Source organism: Sinocyclocheilus rhinocerous, unplaced genomic scaffold, assembly GCF_001515625.1.
Source record: "Sinocyclocheilus rhinocerous isolate Xijiao unplaced genomic scaffold, SAMN03320098_v1.1 scaffold2938, whole genome shotgun sequence".
NCBI lineage: Eukaryota > Metazoa > Chordata > Actinopteri > Cypriniformes > Cyprinidae > Sinocyclocheilus > Sinocyclocheilus rhinocerous.
This window is the reverse complement of record NW_015638564.1, coordinates 477,039-493,992: the sequence shown is the minus strand read 5'-3', so window position 1 is coordinate 493,992 and position 16,954 is coordinate 477,039. Positions and strand designations below refer to the sequence as shown.

Genomic DNA, 16,954 nt, shown 5'->3' with positions numbered 1-16,954 from the left:
GTCTCACAGACACACACACACACACACACATACACTCTCTCTGTCTCACAGACACACACACACAAACTCGGTCTCTCTCTCACACACACACACATACTTGTATTCACGGTTTACAGGGACTCTCCATAGGCGTAATGGTTTTTATACTGTACAAACTGTATTTTCTATCCCCATACACCTAAACCTACCCCTTACAGCAAACTACAGGCAATTTTTGAATTTCATAAAACACCGTTTTATATGTTTTTTAAGCCTTTTGTTTTACGGGGACACAGGAAGTGTCCTCATAAGCCATATATACCAGTACACTCACGCACACTCACACACACACACACGAGGCTAATACCAGCCTTAACCAGCAAGTAACATGAAACAACATGATTTTTTCAGATATATGCTTCAGACACCGGTCACACTGAAGGTGTTCCCCATAGTGACCCCTAGAGGACGCAGTGTCTCGTTCCCTACTGAGGGGACCATGGTTACATTCGTAACCTGAGACGTTCTTCAGCTCACCTTCAGTGGAAATTAGTTGCAATAGGTCAGCGCACACACCTCACACTGACACTCTCACACACACACACACACACGGTTTACAGGGACTCTCCATAGGCGTAATGGTTTTTATACTGTACAAACTGTATTTTCTATCCCCATACACCTAAACCTACCCCTTACAGCAAACTACAGGCAATTTTTGAATTTCATAAAACACCGTTTTATATGTTTTTTAAGCCTTTTGTTTTACGGGGACACAGGAAGTGTCCTCATAAGCCATATATACCAGTACACTCACGCACACTCACACACACACACACGAGGCTAATACCAGCCTTAACCAGCAAGTAACATGAAACAACATGATTTTCTCTCACTGTTATTGTGTTTTGTGATAACTGCTTTTGGTTTTGTTTTTCTCGCACAGCAGAGTTGCGATGGGCTGGATATTCAGTCCTGTATTTCTGCAGCCTGTCTACTCATAATTGTGGGGTTGTACGATCACGGCATCTCTCGCGGCTGACCTGGATTCAGATTTCTGAAGGAAATCTACAATGTGATTCATAGATTAATATAAATTTTCCGCACAACTGCCTCCAAATTAGTCCTTAAAAAAACTCTTCTCCATCTTTGAGTGTCAATTATATCATATACAGCTTTATGGATTCAGCTTTGGCAAAATTACAGAGCAGAGGACTCGGCGAGATCAGTGAGCATCTTAATTACAAACTAGCAGACAGTTTGGCTGCTGTCGTCTTCAGTCTTGTGTTCTGTGTGCTTAATCTGAGATACACTGCGAAAAAAAGACGTCAAATGAGGGTAAACACAAAGAGTCCTACGAAGCCAACTGCAAGTCACAACTACTCAGCATTCGCCACTATATTTCAGCTCAAAGCCTTCTAGAATATGCGCCCCATTCATTTAAAAAACACTTAAAATGTATTGCCTACATATCTATGAATGACAGTTTCATCAATGAGCGCCTGATTTTTGGCGTGAAACTCCTGCAGCTTAAGATGATGTAAATGTCATGAGATGTCAAATTTCCCAACCACCTTTCATTTTTCTCTCGACTATAGATGTCAGACAGTCTCATCTTAACACATCTAAACATGCATCTTTAGAGAGCATCATATGTTTGAGTGACGCACGACTGTAAAGGAAAGATTGTGTGGAAAGTCCTTATATGGACGTGTTTTATGCTAATGACTAGCCTTTGGGCACACGGCCGCTCATTTAGTACTCCAAGTTCATTAACATTAGAATGAGGTTAAGAACAAATTCATGTGTATACGCACGTGTTGTGAATTAGGCAGACAAGTTCTTCTGTGTGTACAACTCCAAACGAATCCATGCAATTACTAGTGAATGAGACCCACTGTTTTTCTTTTGGAGTGAAAAGTTAAAGAGTGACTAATGGGTTAAGATTGACCCTCTCAAAATTTGTCACTGTTTATTCAATAGTTATTATAATTCATTGTTATGTTATTTAATAATTACATGAATAAGAGACACATTTCAAACATCTTCATCTTACTCATAGCCTATAAACCATCTGAGTGTAATAATTTAGTCTGAATCGATAGTTCACAGCAATTATGACATCTATTCAATTAAAAAAAGAAAAAAAAAGTCTCTATAGCTTTGTCTGGGATTCTGTTATTAACTAAATAGTCCAAATTAGCCCTAACTCTAAATTAGTAAGAAAGAAAGAACATGTTGAGCATCCTGTACATGTTAAATTGATATTTACTGCTGTCATGGTTAAGCTGCAAACGCACATGTTGGACAGGGGCCTGTTATGAGTTATTATAGATGCTGTAGTTCATCAGATCTGTTCAAATGTTCAAAGACTGGATGCTTCACAGAAAGATCTCAGTTTGAAACCCTGCTCACTTCTTTAAAAGATAATTATTTGTGGAACATGAACACACACAGTCATGTGTAAACATACTATCAGATCAGATTATTATTATATTTCTATTTATTTATTTGCGAGCTTGTTAAAGCGTGGCTGTGATCAGGTTATTCATTAGCTGTATAGGTTAACGTTCAGACCACACACATATCGATTGCTGTTCATAATTAATCACAGTTAGAAAAACTCCTTCTGCTGGTCCACACAATAATAAAAAGCAATCCTAGATTGACAGCGAGAGAGACGGGAATGAGTTAATGGATGGCTTTGATGTCTCAGAGACTGACTTATGATTGATTCATGCTGTTACCATGGGGACTGCTTCACACTAAAAAAGCCCTTTCCTTTATTATTGCTATTATTTTAATCAAAATCAAAACACACAGTCTTCCTCGCAATATTGTCGAAAGTCAACAACCAATAACCTTTAATATGAATGAGCTGAAGATCAACAGTATCTTCAAGAAAATGTATGAATATTTTCAGCCTAAAAAGTTATTTTCAAGATTAATAGTAATGCATATATGATAACACTTTAATTTAGGGAACATGTATTCATTGTATGTACTGCTGAATCATCAGCAATTATATTAGAAATGTGAGAAATGTCCGGAAGTGGAGAGATAATTCTGTATTAGGCTTTTGAAGTGTCAGAGGCTGCAGGTGTCTCACATGGAGAAGTGCTCTTCAAGCAGAACATTAGGGCAGAGATTAATGAACAGCTTTATATAGAAACATTCTTAGGGTTCGGCTGTCCAAACATATTACATTCACACCTGTGAAAATGTGCATGCTATAGTGTACACATTAATACTCACTGGATCAAGAAAGTCACCAGGATTTCGACACAGCTTCTGTCCAGGAATTCACTACTGGACGATAAATAATCCATCTCTAACAGCTATTAATACATGCTGTGTTGCCTTTACAATTTTAACCTAGTTAATTAAGGAGTATAATATTGGTTGCCTGTTCCAGTAATTCCCATCCAAGCAAATCTTAAACGAGTCATAAAATGTGTCTTATTAAATTACATGATACATGACCACCTCGCCTCAGACCTTCAGATTGAAATAGTTTAGTTTCTGGTTTATTATTATTGTTTATTTTATTTTATATTGTTTACATCTCAAAAAGCTGTGTGTGTGTGTGTTTGTACACAGTGATGAAAAAGGTTTGTGAAATCTTTGGAAATAGTTGCTTTTCTGCATTAATTGGTCATAAAATGTCATCTGCGTACGCAACAACACACAAACAATTATAATCGTTCATGTCTTTATTCATCACATCCCATTAAACACTCACAGTGCTGTTGAAAAAGTAAGAAAACTTTACCTTGTTGAATTCACAACTGCTTTTGTGCTCTGTCATGAGTTTCAGGAGTTGTCTGTCCTGAGCCAGTTACACTGCCTCCAGCATCTTCTGCATATTTAAACCCTTCACAACAGCGACTGTATGAAATAGAGATCCATCTTTCCACACTGAGCACAACTGATGGACCAACACGCTCTCACTCTCAACTCGTCACTAATGGACGCTCGGTCAGGACCCTTGACCCTTTAACCCTTGTTAAATGCACTGGGTTCCTCTTTAGCATTGTTTTTCAATGTGCAGGGAACCCCATTACTTTTGATGAGAAACCTTTGGTGTCAATGTGCAAACACAAAATGTATCGTCAAAAAATGATATATTGAGGTACAGTACTGTCATTATGACATATACAGTATGTAGTAGTATGATTTTCAATTTAAACAGCCACAATAATGTTATTTATAGTGACTGTTCAAAGGGCAGCCAGCGCGTTAAAAATTGATGCCAAGCATCCATATGTGATGAGCTGGGAGTGAGAATGTGTTGGATGGACTCATACATATCTATTACAAAGGCTGAAAAGACTCACTGATGCTCAAGAAGGAAACATGATGCATTAAGAGCTGGGGAGTGCAAACCTATTGCAAACGTTATGTTAGATATTCCCAAAACAAATTCTATCTCATATTCACCCACTACAGACAAATCAGAGTCAGCGGCAAATGTCAGAAGGACCTCAGACCTCACAACTCCAAAAACATCTGAGCAAATTTTCAAATGTATTGCACTATCTTCGTAAATCGATAAATTGGTAGTTTTGTCGTTTAAATAACTACATTATCAATAAAATTTTTTTAAAAAACTTACAACTGTATCTCCAGCTGGAGTGCCCATGACCTCCACCAGAGGGCACTCCACCCCTGACTCTTGCCACTCTCACAGACTACATTTCCCATAATCCTTTGCCGGACTCATCATCACTTATTGCATTCACCTGTGTCTTGTTACCTCCATCAGTCTCACCCTATTTATAACCTGGATAACCATTAATTCATAGTTCAGTATTGTCTAGCCTGTAGCGTGTCCGTGGGTGCTTCTCAAACAGAAGGCTGCATATCTCAGCTGCCACGTCATCAAACGTCGCTGAAGGCCATCTCAATCGGAAGGATCCTTGGAAGGCAGCCTTCGTTTCGCGTCCTTCATTCAGCTGAATTTGAAGGATGGGATGTATCCTCTGTGACCTTCAATCACTCACAATCCTTTGTACCCATTCCATTTCATGAAAATAAACTGACGAAAAATTATTCAGTACTGCGCTTGTCTGATTTTATTAGGCAATGTAAGACAAAAAGAATGCTTTCGGACATGGAAAGATAGATGTTAACTTTTGTTTTGGTGTAAATTACTTACTAAACGTTAAACTGCCAATAATTTAAGCCAAGGGGAGACTAGACGACTGTGATTCATTGTATTGCATTAATAGAAAGCAAACTAATATAAAGATTTGTAATACAAAGTATTTTTCCAAAACTAAGTTTTATTAGTGTTTTTGTGCCGTGACAGTGAGGGCGGGAACATTACACTTACTAGAGCGTCTCATTCTAGCGTTTAATGCTGAGGAGGACTCTAGCCTACAAGACTCTGAAGGACTGAACTAGGAAGGACGCAGCCTCGGTAGGATGCAGCCTTCTGTTTGAGAAGCACGCCTAGTTTCCCTGGTTCCTTGTTGCCTTGCCTTGTTTTGACCCTGGACTGTTTCCTTGTATCTGATTGTTTGCTGCCTGCCCTGACCTGTTTTATGGATTACTCTTTTGTCTCGCCCTGGATTATACCTGTTTGCTGTTGTTTGACCCTGCCTGTTTTGACCACAATTCTAATAAAAGCCTGCACTTGGATCCACTTCTGCGTTGTTACGCCTCCCAACGTTACAGAATGCTGATAACTGGGGTGTGGTAGTACTGAAGATGATGTCATTTGCTTAGATGTTTCTAGTTGGATTAGACGTTTAATTTAAAAATGGAATGATCAAAAAATAGTCATTTTTAAAATGATGTGTACAATCAGATTTTCTGCAGGTATTCAGTGGGAGCTTACGCAGGTTGATCACTCAGAGCGAACTCTGTGCAACACTGCAATAAAGTATTCTCCCCACAAGAGCTTGGTCAAGCTTGCTAATTTTCAGGAAAATCTAACAGACTGTTCCGGAAAGACTTTCCGCTGGACACAGGCACTTATGTGTGGTGATGACAGTGGATCACAGTTGGTGTTTCAGTTCATCCCACTCATGTTCAATAGAACCGACAGACTCCAAACAGCAAAAAAAAGGGAGCATGAGGTCTTTCAATATTTTCAAGGTTTAGTTCAGCATCTCCACCGAGCTGTCCAACTGCGGATGGAAAAACGTTGTGCATCGCTGATCTACACACAGCAGCAGTTAATGTACCCTTTCAAGAGAAACTCTTCAATCTGAGTCTCTGGACTGAGTGGTAGAAGACATAAAGAGAAAACCACGTTCTGAGTCTCCAGTCTGTCTAGAGTCACATTAACAGAAGTCTCAGGCCTGTGAAGGAAGAGAAAATAACAGATCCCACGCTCTGAATCTCAGCTTGTGAGGCAGCAAGAGATATGACCACGCTCTGAGTCTCAGCTTGTGAGGAAAGAGACATTAACGGACTACGTTCAGAGTCTCCGTCCAGCGAGACAACAACAGATGCAGCATGTCCTGAGAGACAAAAGCGGATTGAGTTCTGAGAAAGGGTCTTCCAGAGAGTCTCTGTTTCAGATTGTTATTCTGAACCTTCTTCAGGGTTTCATCTGTGTGTTCCAGATTTCTAGGATCCTCTTGGAGATCCAGGAGATCAACATCCCACAGTGCTTCACATTCAAATCTGTTGAAACGGAAGACGTCACTGCCACATATCACTTATCCCAAACTCCTTCCAGAGATCGTATTCTCTCAGTGCATTAGGTGTTGTATAGCTGATGTCAGTAAATAAATAATATTTCTCTTATTTGTTTGATGCATTTTAAGGTTCTTCAACTTATTAGTTTCAGAGAAACAACAGTTCATCTTTCCAAAAGTAAACTTAACTCTGCAGTAGTGACGACCAACTTACTGACTCATTCTATGCATCTTATGCACTTTATTCCTTTATGCATTCATGGAATCCATTCAGGAGTCATGTTAGAGAGTGCAGATGTGATGAGAGCCAACTCAACTGATCTTGTAATAGATCATGTTCTCTCTTTGAGAGAAGATGGGCAGAGTTCAGCCCAACACAAGCTACATTGACACTGGGCTTTGGTTCAGTAAAATGGTGGTCAAATTGTCAGAGAAAGCAGCTAGAACAATACCGGAATATTGATCCTGTTATCAGGACCCATGTAACATTACCGCAATTAATCCCAGAACACGTTTTTCTCATATTATGCTGTATGTAAATTAGAGAAGCTTCTAAAATGTGCCTAGAAGGATCCAGGTATTGTTTGAACACCTCTAGAATAGAATACGGATATACTGTATGTGTAGATACTGTGTGTCTCTCTTAGATGTAGCTGGAATGGGGTCAAAGTTAAAATAGGTTCAATTCTGACTATTGTGTTTCAGTGATTGATGAGTGGGACATGTGTTAGGCCTGTCACGATATCAACTTTTTGTTGTGCGATATATTGCCCCAGAAATAATTGCGATAAGCGATATTATTGCCATTTTTTAATGTAACAGCATAATAATGCAAGAAGGCCTATACACTTCCAAATGACAACAAACTTTTAATTTTTAAGAATATTTAGATCATGGAAATTATGTATCAAAATATTAGATACCTTAAAAAACCTGAATAAATAGTAAATAAACATTTTTTAACAAAAAGTGCAAAGTAGCAAGAAGAAAAAAAGAAAAATGCACAAATAACTTGTATGGAGATTTCTCCATCTACAGATTTTTTTCCTGACCTTCTTTTCTCTGTAAATTAAGGGTGCACACTATTGCTGAAAAACACAATCACTACTCAGCAGTCAGATGTCCGTATGCACAAAGACACAGATCCCTAAACAAGACCATATCTGCAGATTAAACTTTGTTTGTAGAAGCATTTTTTAAATTTGAACTAGCACCTCATGACTACACCATGTTATGAACGAGAAGCTGCAAAAGACACAGGCGCAAGTGTTAATTTTTAAGTAAATATAATGTGCGATATATTGCGTCACCAAAAATGATTGAGGTCATGGACATATATTGCGCGATAAGTCGATTTATTGCGACAGGCCTAACATGTGTCACTGTATAGCTTGATATTTTTTTTTATAAATTAGCCTATAAGCACCGGAAACACTGAAAGAAGTCATGAGAAGGGCCATTCACACATTAGATTAGTGTTAGCTGTTCAGACATACCTTACTTTACATTTACATACAGTACTGTACACATAATCTGCTTATCCCTTTTTCAGCTGTTTATTCTTGTCAAATTACTCTCTCGAAGCACAAAGCAGCTCAGATGTATTTCTTCAATCTTAGGACACTTGAGGGACACTTTGTTATACTCATTAATAATTAAATTACAATACATATATTACACTCCCAAGGCCCTCATAAGGTGTAGATAGAGGAAAATTAATTTTCTGATGGGTGACTTCAGGCAAAACATTAACATTAAGAGAAGGTTATTTTCCAGCTTTTAAGACATGTTGTTTCTCTTAGGGAAAATGTGTTTTTTACTCACTGTCAAGGGCAGTTTGCCTGATTAAAGTTATATAAAAGCTTTTAAAGGTTACATTTAAACTGCAGATGCATGATTAGCCTTGAACAGAAGATTGTACACCTGTAAACTCTATATGGAATACTTGTTTATGATTGATCAATTGCACATTTTTTTGCATAATGACTGTGTGACTGATATTCACTGTTGACCATATCATACGTCACTAATTAGAATAGCTCATCTTGCAATTAAAATTGTGGAAATTACCTTCCTTATTCATTTTATGGTTAGCACACACATTTTGTTGGATGATTAGAGAGTCAGGCGTTCTGGTAAAAAAAAGAAAATGGTAAAAACTAAGTACTATATATATATATTGTGTGTGTGTGGGTATGTATGCATACGTGTATGTATATGTGCTTGTGTGTGTGTGTGTGTGTACATTAAGTAACTACTTCACACAGGTGAATTACATTACAGTTGCAGATTAATAACATAAAAAAATTATATTACAATATTGTTGGAGAGTTCATCTTGTTACTGCACTGACTGTCTCATAGATTAAAATCAGGGCTGGACTGGGAGCAATTTCAGACCGGGAGCCTCACACACATCTTTCCATCCGTTCTGTAAGGAAAGAGGTGAGAGCTGCCCAGTGGCTGACCCACTGAATAAGGCCAATCACAGAGAATAATTACCATAATAACTTGCTTTTATTAAAGCTCTTTCTCTGTAATATCCAGATGTGTTCTTGCCTGCACTGCACTGCTGACCTCACGGCAACTCTGAGAATTAAAGAGCCTTGCTTGACTGCTCAGTGTCCCTAATGCAAAGCTAAATATCATTAAATAATATTTCATTATGTAGATAACTACCTTGAAAATTTTAGGGAAAAATTAATAAATAAATGAAAAACTTAACACTGTGTCTACACTGGATGCGACAGGTGTCTCGCCGCGCCAGTCTGTCTACACTGGACGTGACAAAGCGACCGTTGCAAATCATTTGAATTGAGTCAGTACGTCATAGATAGAACGACGCAGCAGTTTACTGTCGGGGATTTGTCATGTCGCGCCGCACCGCATCCAGTGTAGACAGCATCACTGATTATAATGGGTTCTATAGTATTTTGTCCGGTGTAGACACGGTGTAAGAGTTAACATCGATCAAGGAATGGCACCCAGTTCTTCATAGAGGGCTTTTCTTCTGCATACATCACTCTATATTGTGCACCAGATAAATGATAGTCCTGCAAGTTTAGACTAGCAGACTTAGGATCTATTATCGCTTTAATGTTGCATTTATAATTTATTTAATAATTCAAATGTTTAGTATATGCAATACTCAAGACTACAAATTCTGAACTGTTAAAACAGACTTCAACAGACAGCATGTTCACAAACATTGTATGTGACATTATTATTTATCTCCACCAAAATTTGTAAAAAATTTTCAAATCTACATATCATCTAAACACATGAATGACTAATAAGTGTCCATGATAAAGAAAATATCTTTCGTTTTTTTTTCTATTGGTGTGGGGGGAAAAATTTGGTTTTGGAAAACAGTTTAAATAGGTTTTCAAAATAAAAAGTATTTTTAGAAATACTCTGAATTAATTTGTAAATCATCTAATTAGTATCATCTAATTAGTCCACACAAAAGTTAACTTGGGTTACAGAATAATAACATAAAAAAATCATATAATAATATTGTTACAGTGATCATCTTGTTTCTAGGCTGACTGTCGCACCACATGAGATTTCACAGTCTGAACTTTGCCTTGACATAAAAAGGTCAAATTATGTAATATTTTAAAGAGACTTACTGTACAGACCTTGGCACAGTCACAAATATATCTGATATCTATGATATAATGTCCTGCTTTTCCTTTACAAGCAAATTTAGTAGGCTACATATGCCTCATGTTTTTTCCCATATGTGCAGTATTCCTCTGCCACCAATTAAGCCATCAAAACTAAAATTTCTGTCATGACAACTCTCAGAGAGTTTAGCATGGTAATGTACATGACAATGTTAATGTGTTTGGTCTTGGCGGAACAGATCTGCTACGCTGCTGCTGCTGCTGCTGAGCAAGTATCGAGACTTTCTACTGCCAATACATCCACAGACATGCTGCTGTGAGCATGTAAGAAACACTGCTGCTGCACACATAACATATATGAGATAACCCCCATATATAACATACATGAGATCACCCCGTAGCAGATCTACTGTATGCAGGTGGAGCTGGGGAAGGTGGAGGGTTTCTGAAGCGCGCTGCAACAGCTACAGCAAGCACTAGCCAAGTATTTGAATGCTGAGCAGCAGCTCATTGGCTGCTGATGCGAAAGAAACCAATCAGCTTGCCATGTGAATAATCATGTGATTATATCAGATTAAGTTAGAACCTATCAGCCTGTGCCATCTAGAGTTCCATGACATAACTTTGTATATGTGGAACAAAGTCACAATATGTCTGTAGTTTCACAGAGATGGATAATCACAATGCTGTCAGTGTATATCTAACTGCTAGAAAACATATTTGACAATCTGAGATCAGATGATATAATTTAAACTTTTTTTTTCAGTCTGATATGGTTGTGATTGTAATGTGTTAGATAAGAATGGCTGATAAACACATGATAAAAACTGCCCACAGCTTTGCTGCCCGCATATAATACTGTGTGTCTCACAGCTGCAGAGATTTACCAAAAAAGAACAGACAGTTTATGTAGTTCTCAAATTTGAGAAATATCAGCACATCTTACTTAATTTGTTGTGTATTTGGCACAATACAACCTAAAGTGTGGCAAATCAAAACAATGCAAGAAATGAAATATGATGTGTATGTAGCATATGGTATGTATGAAATGTTAACATATATTAGCTAATCATTGACTTGTGAAGAAAATGATGTATGATGACCGCAGGCAATGGCAGGAAATTTACTGGAAAACTACTGTCAGGATTTACTAAAGATGCAAAGTGAAAAATTAGTGATGAAAAGCTGTGGACAGTTATTTTTGCGGCTGACCTTATTGCATATGCATTTGTAGGAGTTTCCCTTTCAGATGCAAAATTTATGGGAGGAGAGTATTCACGCAACATGTTTTACTAAGGTTTGTGCTAGTCAGTTTACTGGTATTTGAGCAGGAGACATTTCACACAACTCATACTCTAACCCTAATCAGACAAACGTGTGATGATTAAATCCCTCACGTGTCATTACATGTTCTTTTTAGCATTCATTAGCTTTCCTTTGGCAAATGCAACTCATGGTTACATAATGCTATACCTCAGAATCATAATCGGAGTTTCATCCCTGTGCTGCAACGCAAAGTTTCAAAGCACACAATCCAGTGATGCTGGTATCATGATAGCACAATAAAGCACTACTACTTAACGTTTAACACAGCAGCATCACACACACACACACACTGCTATAAACCAGCGTCTCACATGCATATTAAAACACAGGAAACATTTCTGCTTATTTGGTGGCACAGTAAACCGTACATGCCAAACTCTGAAATCTGTGGCTGGGTGAGAAACTGACAGTTGAGATTGCCTCTGTGTTTTTACCGCCCACATAAATGCCCGTTTGGTGCTGATAACATAATTGCTGAATGCACACGTCACCCACACACAAACACACACACAATGCAGCAGGAGAAAAACAGTTATGTGATCGTGTGGAGAGCCTGGGTTCTTCACTAAAAAAACACAACATTTCACAGAGAAATCTCATCAAAAACCACTCCATTCCTTTTTTGTAAACAGTTCAAACTGAATCCAAGTGTCTTTTTTCACCAGTGATAAAAACACTGCATTTAATCCATAGTCCCATCATTCCTCCAGATGGAAGCAAACAGCAGGAGAGGCTTGACCTCCACAAAATACAACACTGAAAGCTTACATCAAACTTTTCAACACATGCTCCTGGTCCGAAATGACGCTGTAAGTGCAGTAAAATGGCAGTCATACCTGAGTTCCTCTTGGAGATGTATTTGAGATTGATGGAGGCCGCTGAATTGACGAGGAGGAGCATAAATCCAGCGAGCTTCATCTTTCAGTCGTGTGCAGCTAAAAGAAAACAGAAAACAGAAGAATAATTCCAGATTTATTTTTTTTATATATCCAGCTTCTTCAGTGTGGGGAAAAAAATAAATAAATAAAAAATCTATCCAGTACAAGAAGGTGGACTAAGTGAACGAAACGTCTTCAGAAGTTAAAGGGATAGTTCACCCAAAAATGAAAATTAGCCCATGATTTACTCACCCTCAGGGCATCTTAGGCATATCTGACATTCCTCTTTCAGCTAAACAAGATATTCTAAATCTTAACATGTTAAATGATGCAAAACTGCATATTAATATTGTGTCTGTCGCACAATCGGTGTGTCATCATTGCAACATGGGCTCATTGGAAAAATGTGCCTCTACCTATATTTTTGTAAAGTGCAGAAATGCATCTGTCAGGACTGGATGTGATGTCACTGGTAATCAGCTGCTCGTTGGTTTTTCACCTGTTTCTCTCATTATTACCTGTATCTGCACTCGCTCTGCTCTGAGTCTTTGTGTGCCCTCAGCTTCTACTGTCGATCGCTCTAGTAATTGTTGTTTATTTGTGATGATTTCATGCTGGTTTTCTACCCAGATCAGTAGAGGGTTCCAGTATTCAGATCTGCCCTGTCCACTCTGAACTTGTGCTTTTCTCTGGCTTTTGATTGGCTGTGATCACCTTCTGATGATACTGCTCATGATCTCTGACTTCACTCTCGTCTCATCCTCCAGTACTTTCACTGTGTTGGACTGATTTTTTGGGTTTTAACCCCTGCCTGACTGACCTCCCGTCTGTCCTTTCTTTCGAGCCCACCATACATCTGAGATGTATATACTAATCCTCAGATTTTTTTTTTGTCCTGCTTGAGTGTCAAAAAAGTTCTTGGATGACGATTGTGACGAGTGGGGGCGGGGCCGAGAGCCGTGGGAACGGAGCGAGGCCGGTGGAGTAATTGATAATGGGCGACACCTGCACCACTCACCGGTCTCGGGTCCCATGGAGGAGCTCTGGAAGGATAAAAGGAGGAGCTACGACAGTGAAAGACGAGAGAGGACCAGGCCTGGATTTTATTTTGTGTTTTGGTTCTGTTTGTGTGCGACAGTCATCCGCGAGGGGCTGTCGCGCTATTTTGTTTATTTTATTATTAAAGTTTTGTTTGAACGTTCGCCGGTTCCCGCCTCTTTCTTCCCGTGACTACGAACTTTGTTACATTGGTGCCGAAACCCGGGAGGAAGGAGGGACACGCTGTCAGAGAGCCATCGGTGCTGAGGGGGGTCGCGGTGCTGAGGAGATCGGGTAGCAGGAACGATACGATACGATACACTTTATACGGGTGCTGGATGAGAATTTTCCCAGCCTCACTAGCTGCTGCCTGTCTGTCAGGAAGCTGGGTATCCACTGACAGACGGAGGTGGGCACGGAGAGCTGAGTTAGTTTGGGCAGGAGGAGGTTTGGGATGATGGTGTTAAAGGCCGAGCTGAAGTCCACGAACAGGATCCTCACATAAGTCCCTGGTCTGTCTAGCTGTTGAAGAACATAATGCAGTCCCATGTTTACTGCATTATCGGGTGGCGTGTACTTCCGAATGTCCAGCAATTCGTCTCTGGTGAAACTGATTGCAGGGATATAACTAAAGACAGGACAAACTAACAAAAACATAAAAACAACTGCGGAGCACGCCACGGAGGCAGCCATCAGCGTCGGCGCCATCGCGGAGAAAAAAAAAAAATTTAGGTTCAGAAGGTTAGATTAGGTTCAGAAACAATGTTAGTAGCTAATCTTACAAGATTATTATGGTAAGATAGTTCATATGCTTTTTGAAGTGGCTGACCCACAATTTTGGAGCAAATTTTTAGTAAGTTCATTAGCTTTGTTTTTAGACTAACAGATAGACTCATATACCAAACCGAATTACAGTACTGCAAGACACTCATGATTACAGACATAAAAAACAATAAAAGAATCTGCTTTCTTGCTCCAAATGACCTCAATCTACGAAGAAAGTAAATTCTTTGCATTGATTTTTTACAGATACTATCTATATGATCTCTCCATGATAGTGTTTTGTCTATCCATACTCCTAGGTACCTATATGCTTCTACTTGTTTGATGTTCTCTTCATGTATAACAACAGGTGTTGTATGAATGTCAGCAACAGGCCTTAGTACTATCTCCTCAGTTTTTTTTAAATTAATACTGAGGGCATTGTTGTCACACCATTCGACCAATTTGTTTACCCCCTGTTGATGCTGTTCTAAGCACTCTTGGTTATTCAATAACGATATTAACACAGTATCATCGGAGTACTTTAAAATATATTGGTCATTCCTGTTTACTCGACAGTCATCTGTATACAGAGTAAATAACATAGCAGAGCTTACACAACCCTGAGGTACACCAACATTTGTTTTTACTTCTGTTGACAGGACATTGTTCACTTTAACCCTTTGGGTTCTATTGGTGAGAAAAGAGAGGTACCATTTAATTAAGTATGGGTTCACGTCTAACTGTATTAGTTTAGACACAAGGGTGTTAACTTGAATAGTATCAAACGCAGATGAAAAGTCAAGAAATAATGCTCTAACATAAGAGTTGCATTTGTCTAGATGTTTAGTAACAATGTGGCAGCCACTGCATCCTCGGTACTGCTACCTTGTTTAAATGCAAACTGACACTGATCAAGTTTCCTTTTGACATTATTAAACAAGTGTTTAAGTAGTATTCTTTCTAAACTTTTGCCAATTACTGAAGTGAGGGCTATGGGTTTGTAATCTTTACATTCCTTTGGACAGAGTGTTTTTGGTATCCTATGGGGAGAAAATGCTTAACGTGATATTATTCACATTTATACGCTGAATAAGAGCTCATTCTTTTGACAGCAGCAAGTGTTTATTATAAGTAAAATTGAGGTTCGGAGCACACCCATCCGGACCAACAGCTTTTCTAGTATTAACAGACCGAAATGTCTTCCTAACTTCCGCAACATCGATCACTATCTTTTTGGAGGAAGACGATACAATGTTAACTGGTTCATTGTTGCTTTTTGTGTTCAAATCTTGTAAAAAATGTATTTAGTTCATTAGCAAAGCTGACTTCATTGTCTGTTACAATACATTTGTTTGGAGAGGATAAACCTGTCATCTTTTTCATGGTATCCCAAACTTTCTTATTGTTTTTGGTTTTAAAGGCTTCTTCTAGGCACTGTCTGTGAGCTTCTTTAGCTTTCCTCATTTTACTTTTTAATTCTTTTTCAGTCTCTTTCAGTTCTTTAGGATCTTTATTTCTAAATGCTACATTCCGTCTATTTATAATTTCCTTAATATCTTTGGTGACATAAGATTTATTGTTTGGATATACTTTAATATTCTTTGTGGGTATTACCAGTTGCACACAAAAGTTAATATAGTCATTGATTACTTCAGTTCTTTCATCTAATGTTTCATCATGGACAATTTCCCAGTTTGTACAATCAAAACAAGCTCTTAAGTTCTCTCTACTTTCATCTGACCATACTCTGATTACTTTCTTTTCCAATTTTCCCCGTTTTAACTTTGTTTTGTATATTGGAATCATGTACATCACATTGTGATCAGAATTCAGGACTGGTGGTCTACATTTAGATACATAGGCATTCTTGACATTCACAAAGCACTTGTCCAAAATATTATCTTTTCTTGTTCCTAGCTTAACATATTGTTCAAATCCTGGCAGCGCTTGTTCCAAATTGCACCGATTAAAATCTCCAAGCACTATAACGGGGACTTCAGGGTAGCAGAGTTGCAGTTCATGTACCTTGTCACCTATCAGACTGGCCGCTTGTGATGGTTTGCCGCTGGGCGGGACATAGACGACAAATAGTAGGACACATCCGAATTCTCTTGGTAAGTAAAAGGGTCTTAGAATCATGCCAAGGATTTCTACATTGTGGTCACAGATCTTACATTTGACTGAGTGCGCACGGCACCACACGTCATTTATGTACACACATGTACCCCCTCCTCTACTTTTTTCCGAGTCTTTATCCCTGTCTGCCCATACCAAGGTGAAGCCAGGAAGTTCAAAAAGAGTGTCAGGCATTGTAGGTTGTAGCCAGCTTTCCGTAAAACATAATAAAGAAGCTTTGCGGTATTCATTACAGTACCTTATGTACGATTTTAAGGTGTCCACTTTGTTGTTCAAAGAATGCAAATTGCTCAGACGAAGACGAGTCCTTATGCCACCCCTTCTCCCACGTTTCTGCCTTTTCGGTCTAACCACCTCCTGTGGTATATTTACTTCCACCTCTAGGTTTTTTAGGTAACTTGTAACCATCCTTCGAGGCATCCTTGTATTTATCTCTAATAGAGCCTTTCGGCTGTACCGATGAACGGGTAATGATGGTGATGAATTCAGAACGCTGAACTCCATTCTCTCGGTTCTCTCGGTTCCATGTGCAGGCTCCAACCATGTTTCACACG

General features: G+C 38.7%; 1 protein-coding gene across 1 annotated transcript in view; it reads right to left on the bottom strand.

Moving 5' to 3' along the window:
• Window positions 1-16,954, bottom strand: part of LOC107749709 (X-linked interleukin-1 receptor accessory protein-like 2) — a 211,042-nt gene that overhangs the window by 154,678 nt on the left and 39,410 nt on the right. Inside the window, exon 2 of the mRNA XM_016564852.1 lies at window positions 12,420-12,518. Coding sequence (XP_016420338.1) covers window positions 12,420-12,501 — 82 coding nt within the window. The 5' untranslated portion in view covers window positions 12,502-12,518. The remainder of the gene's footprint in view (window positions 1-12,419; window positions 12,519-16,954) is intronic.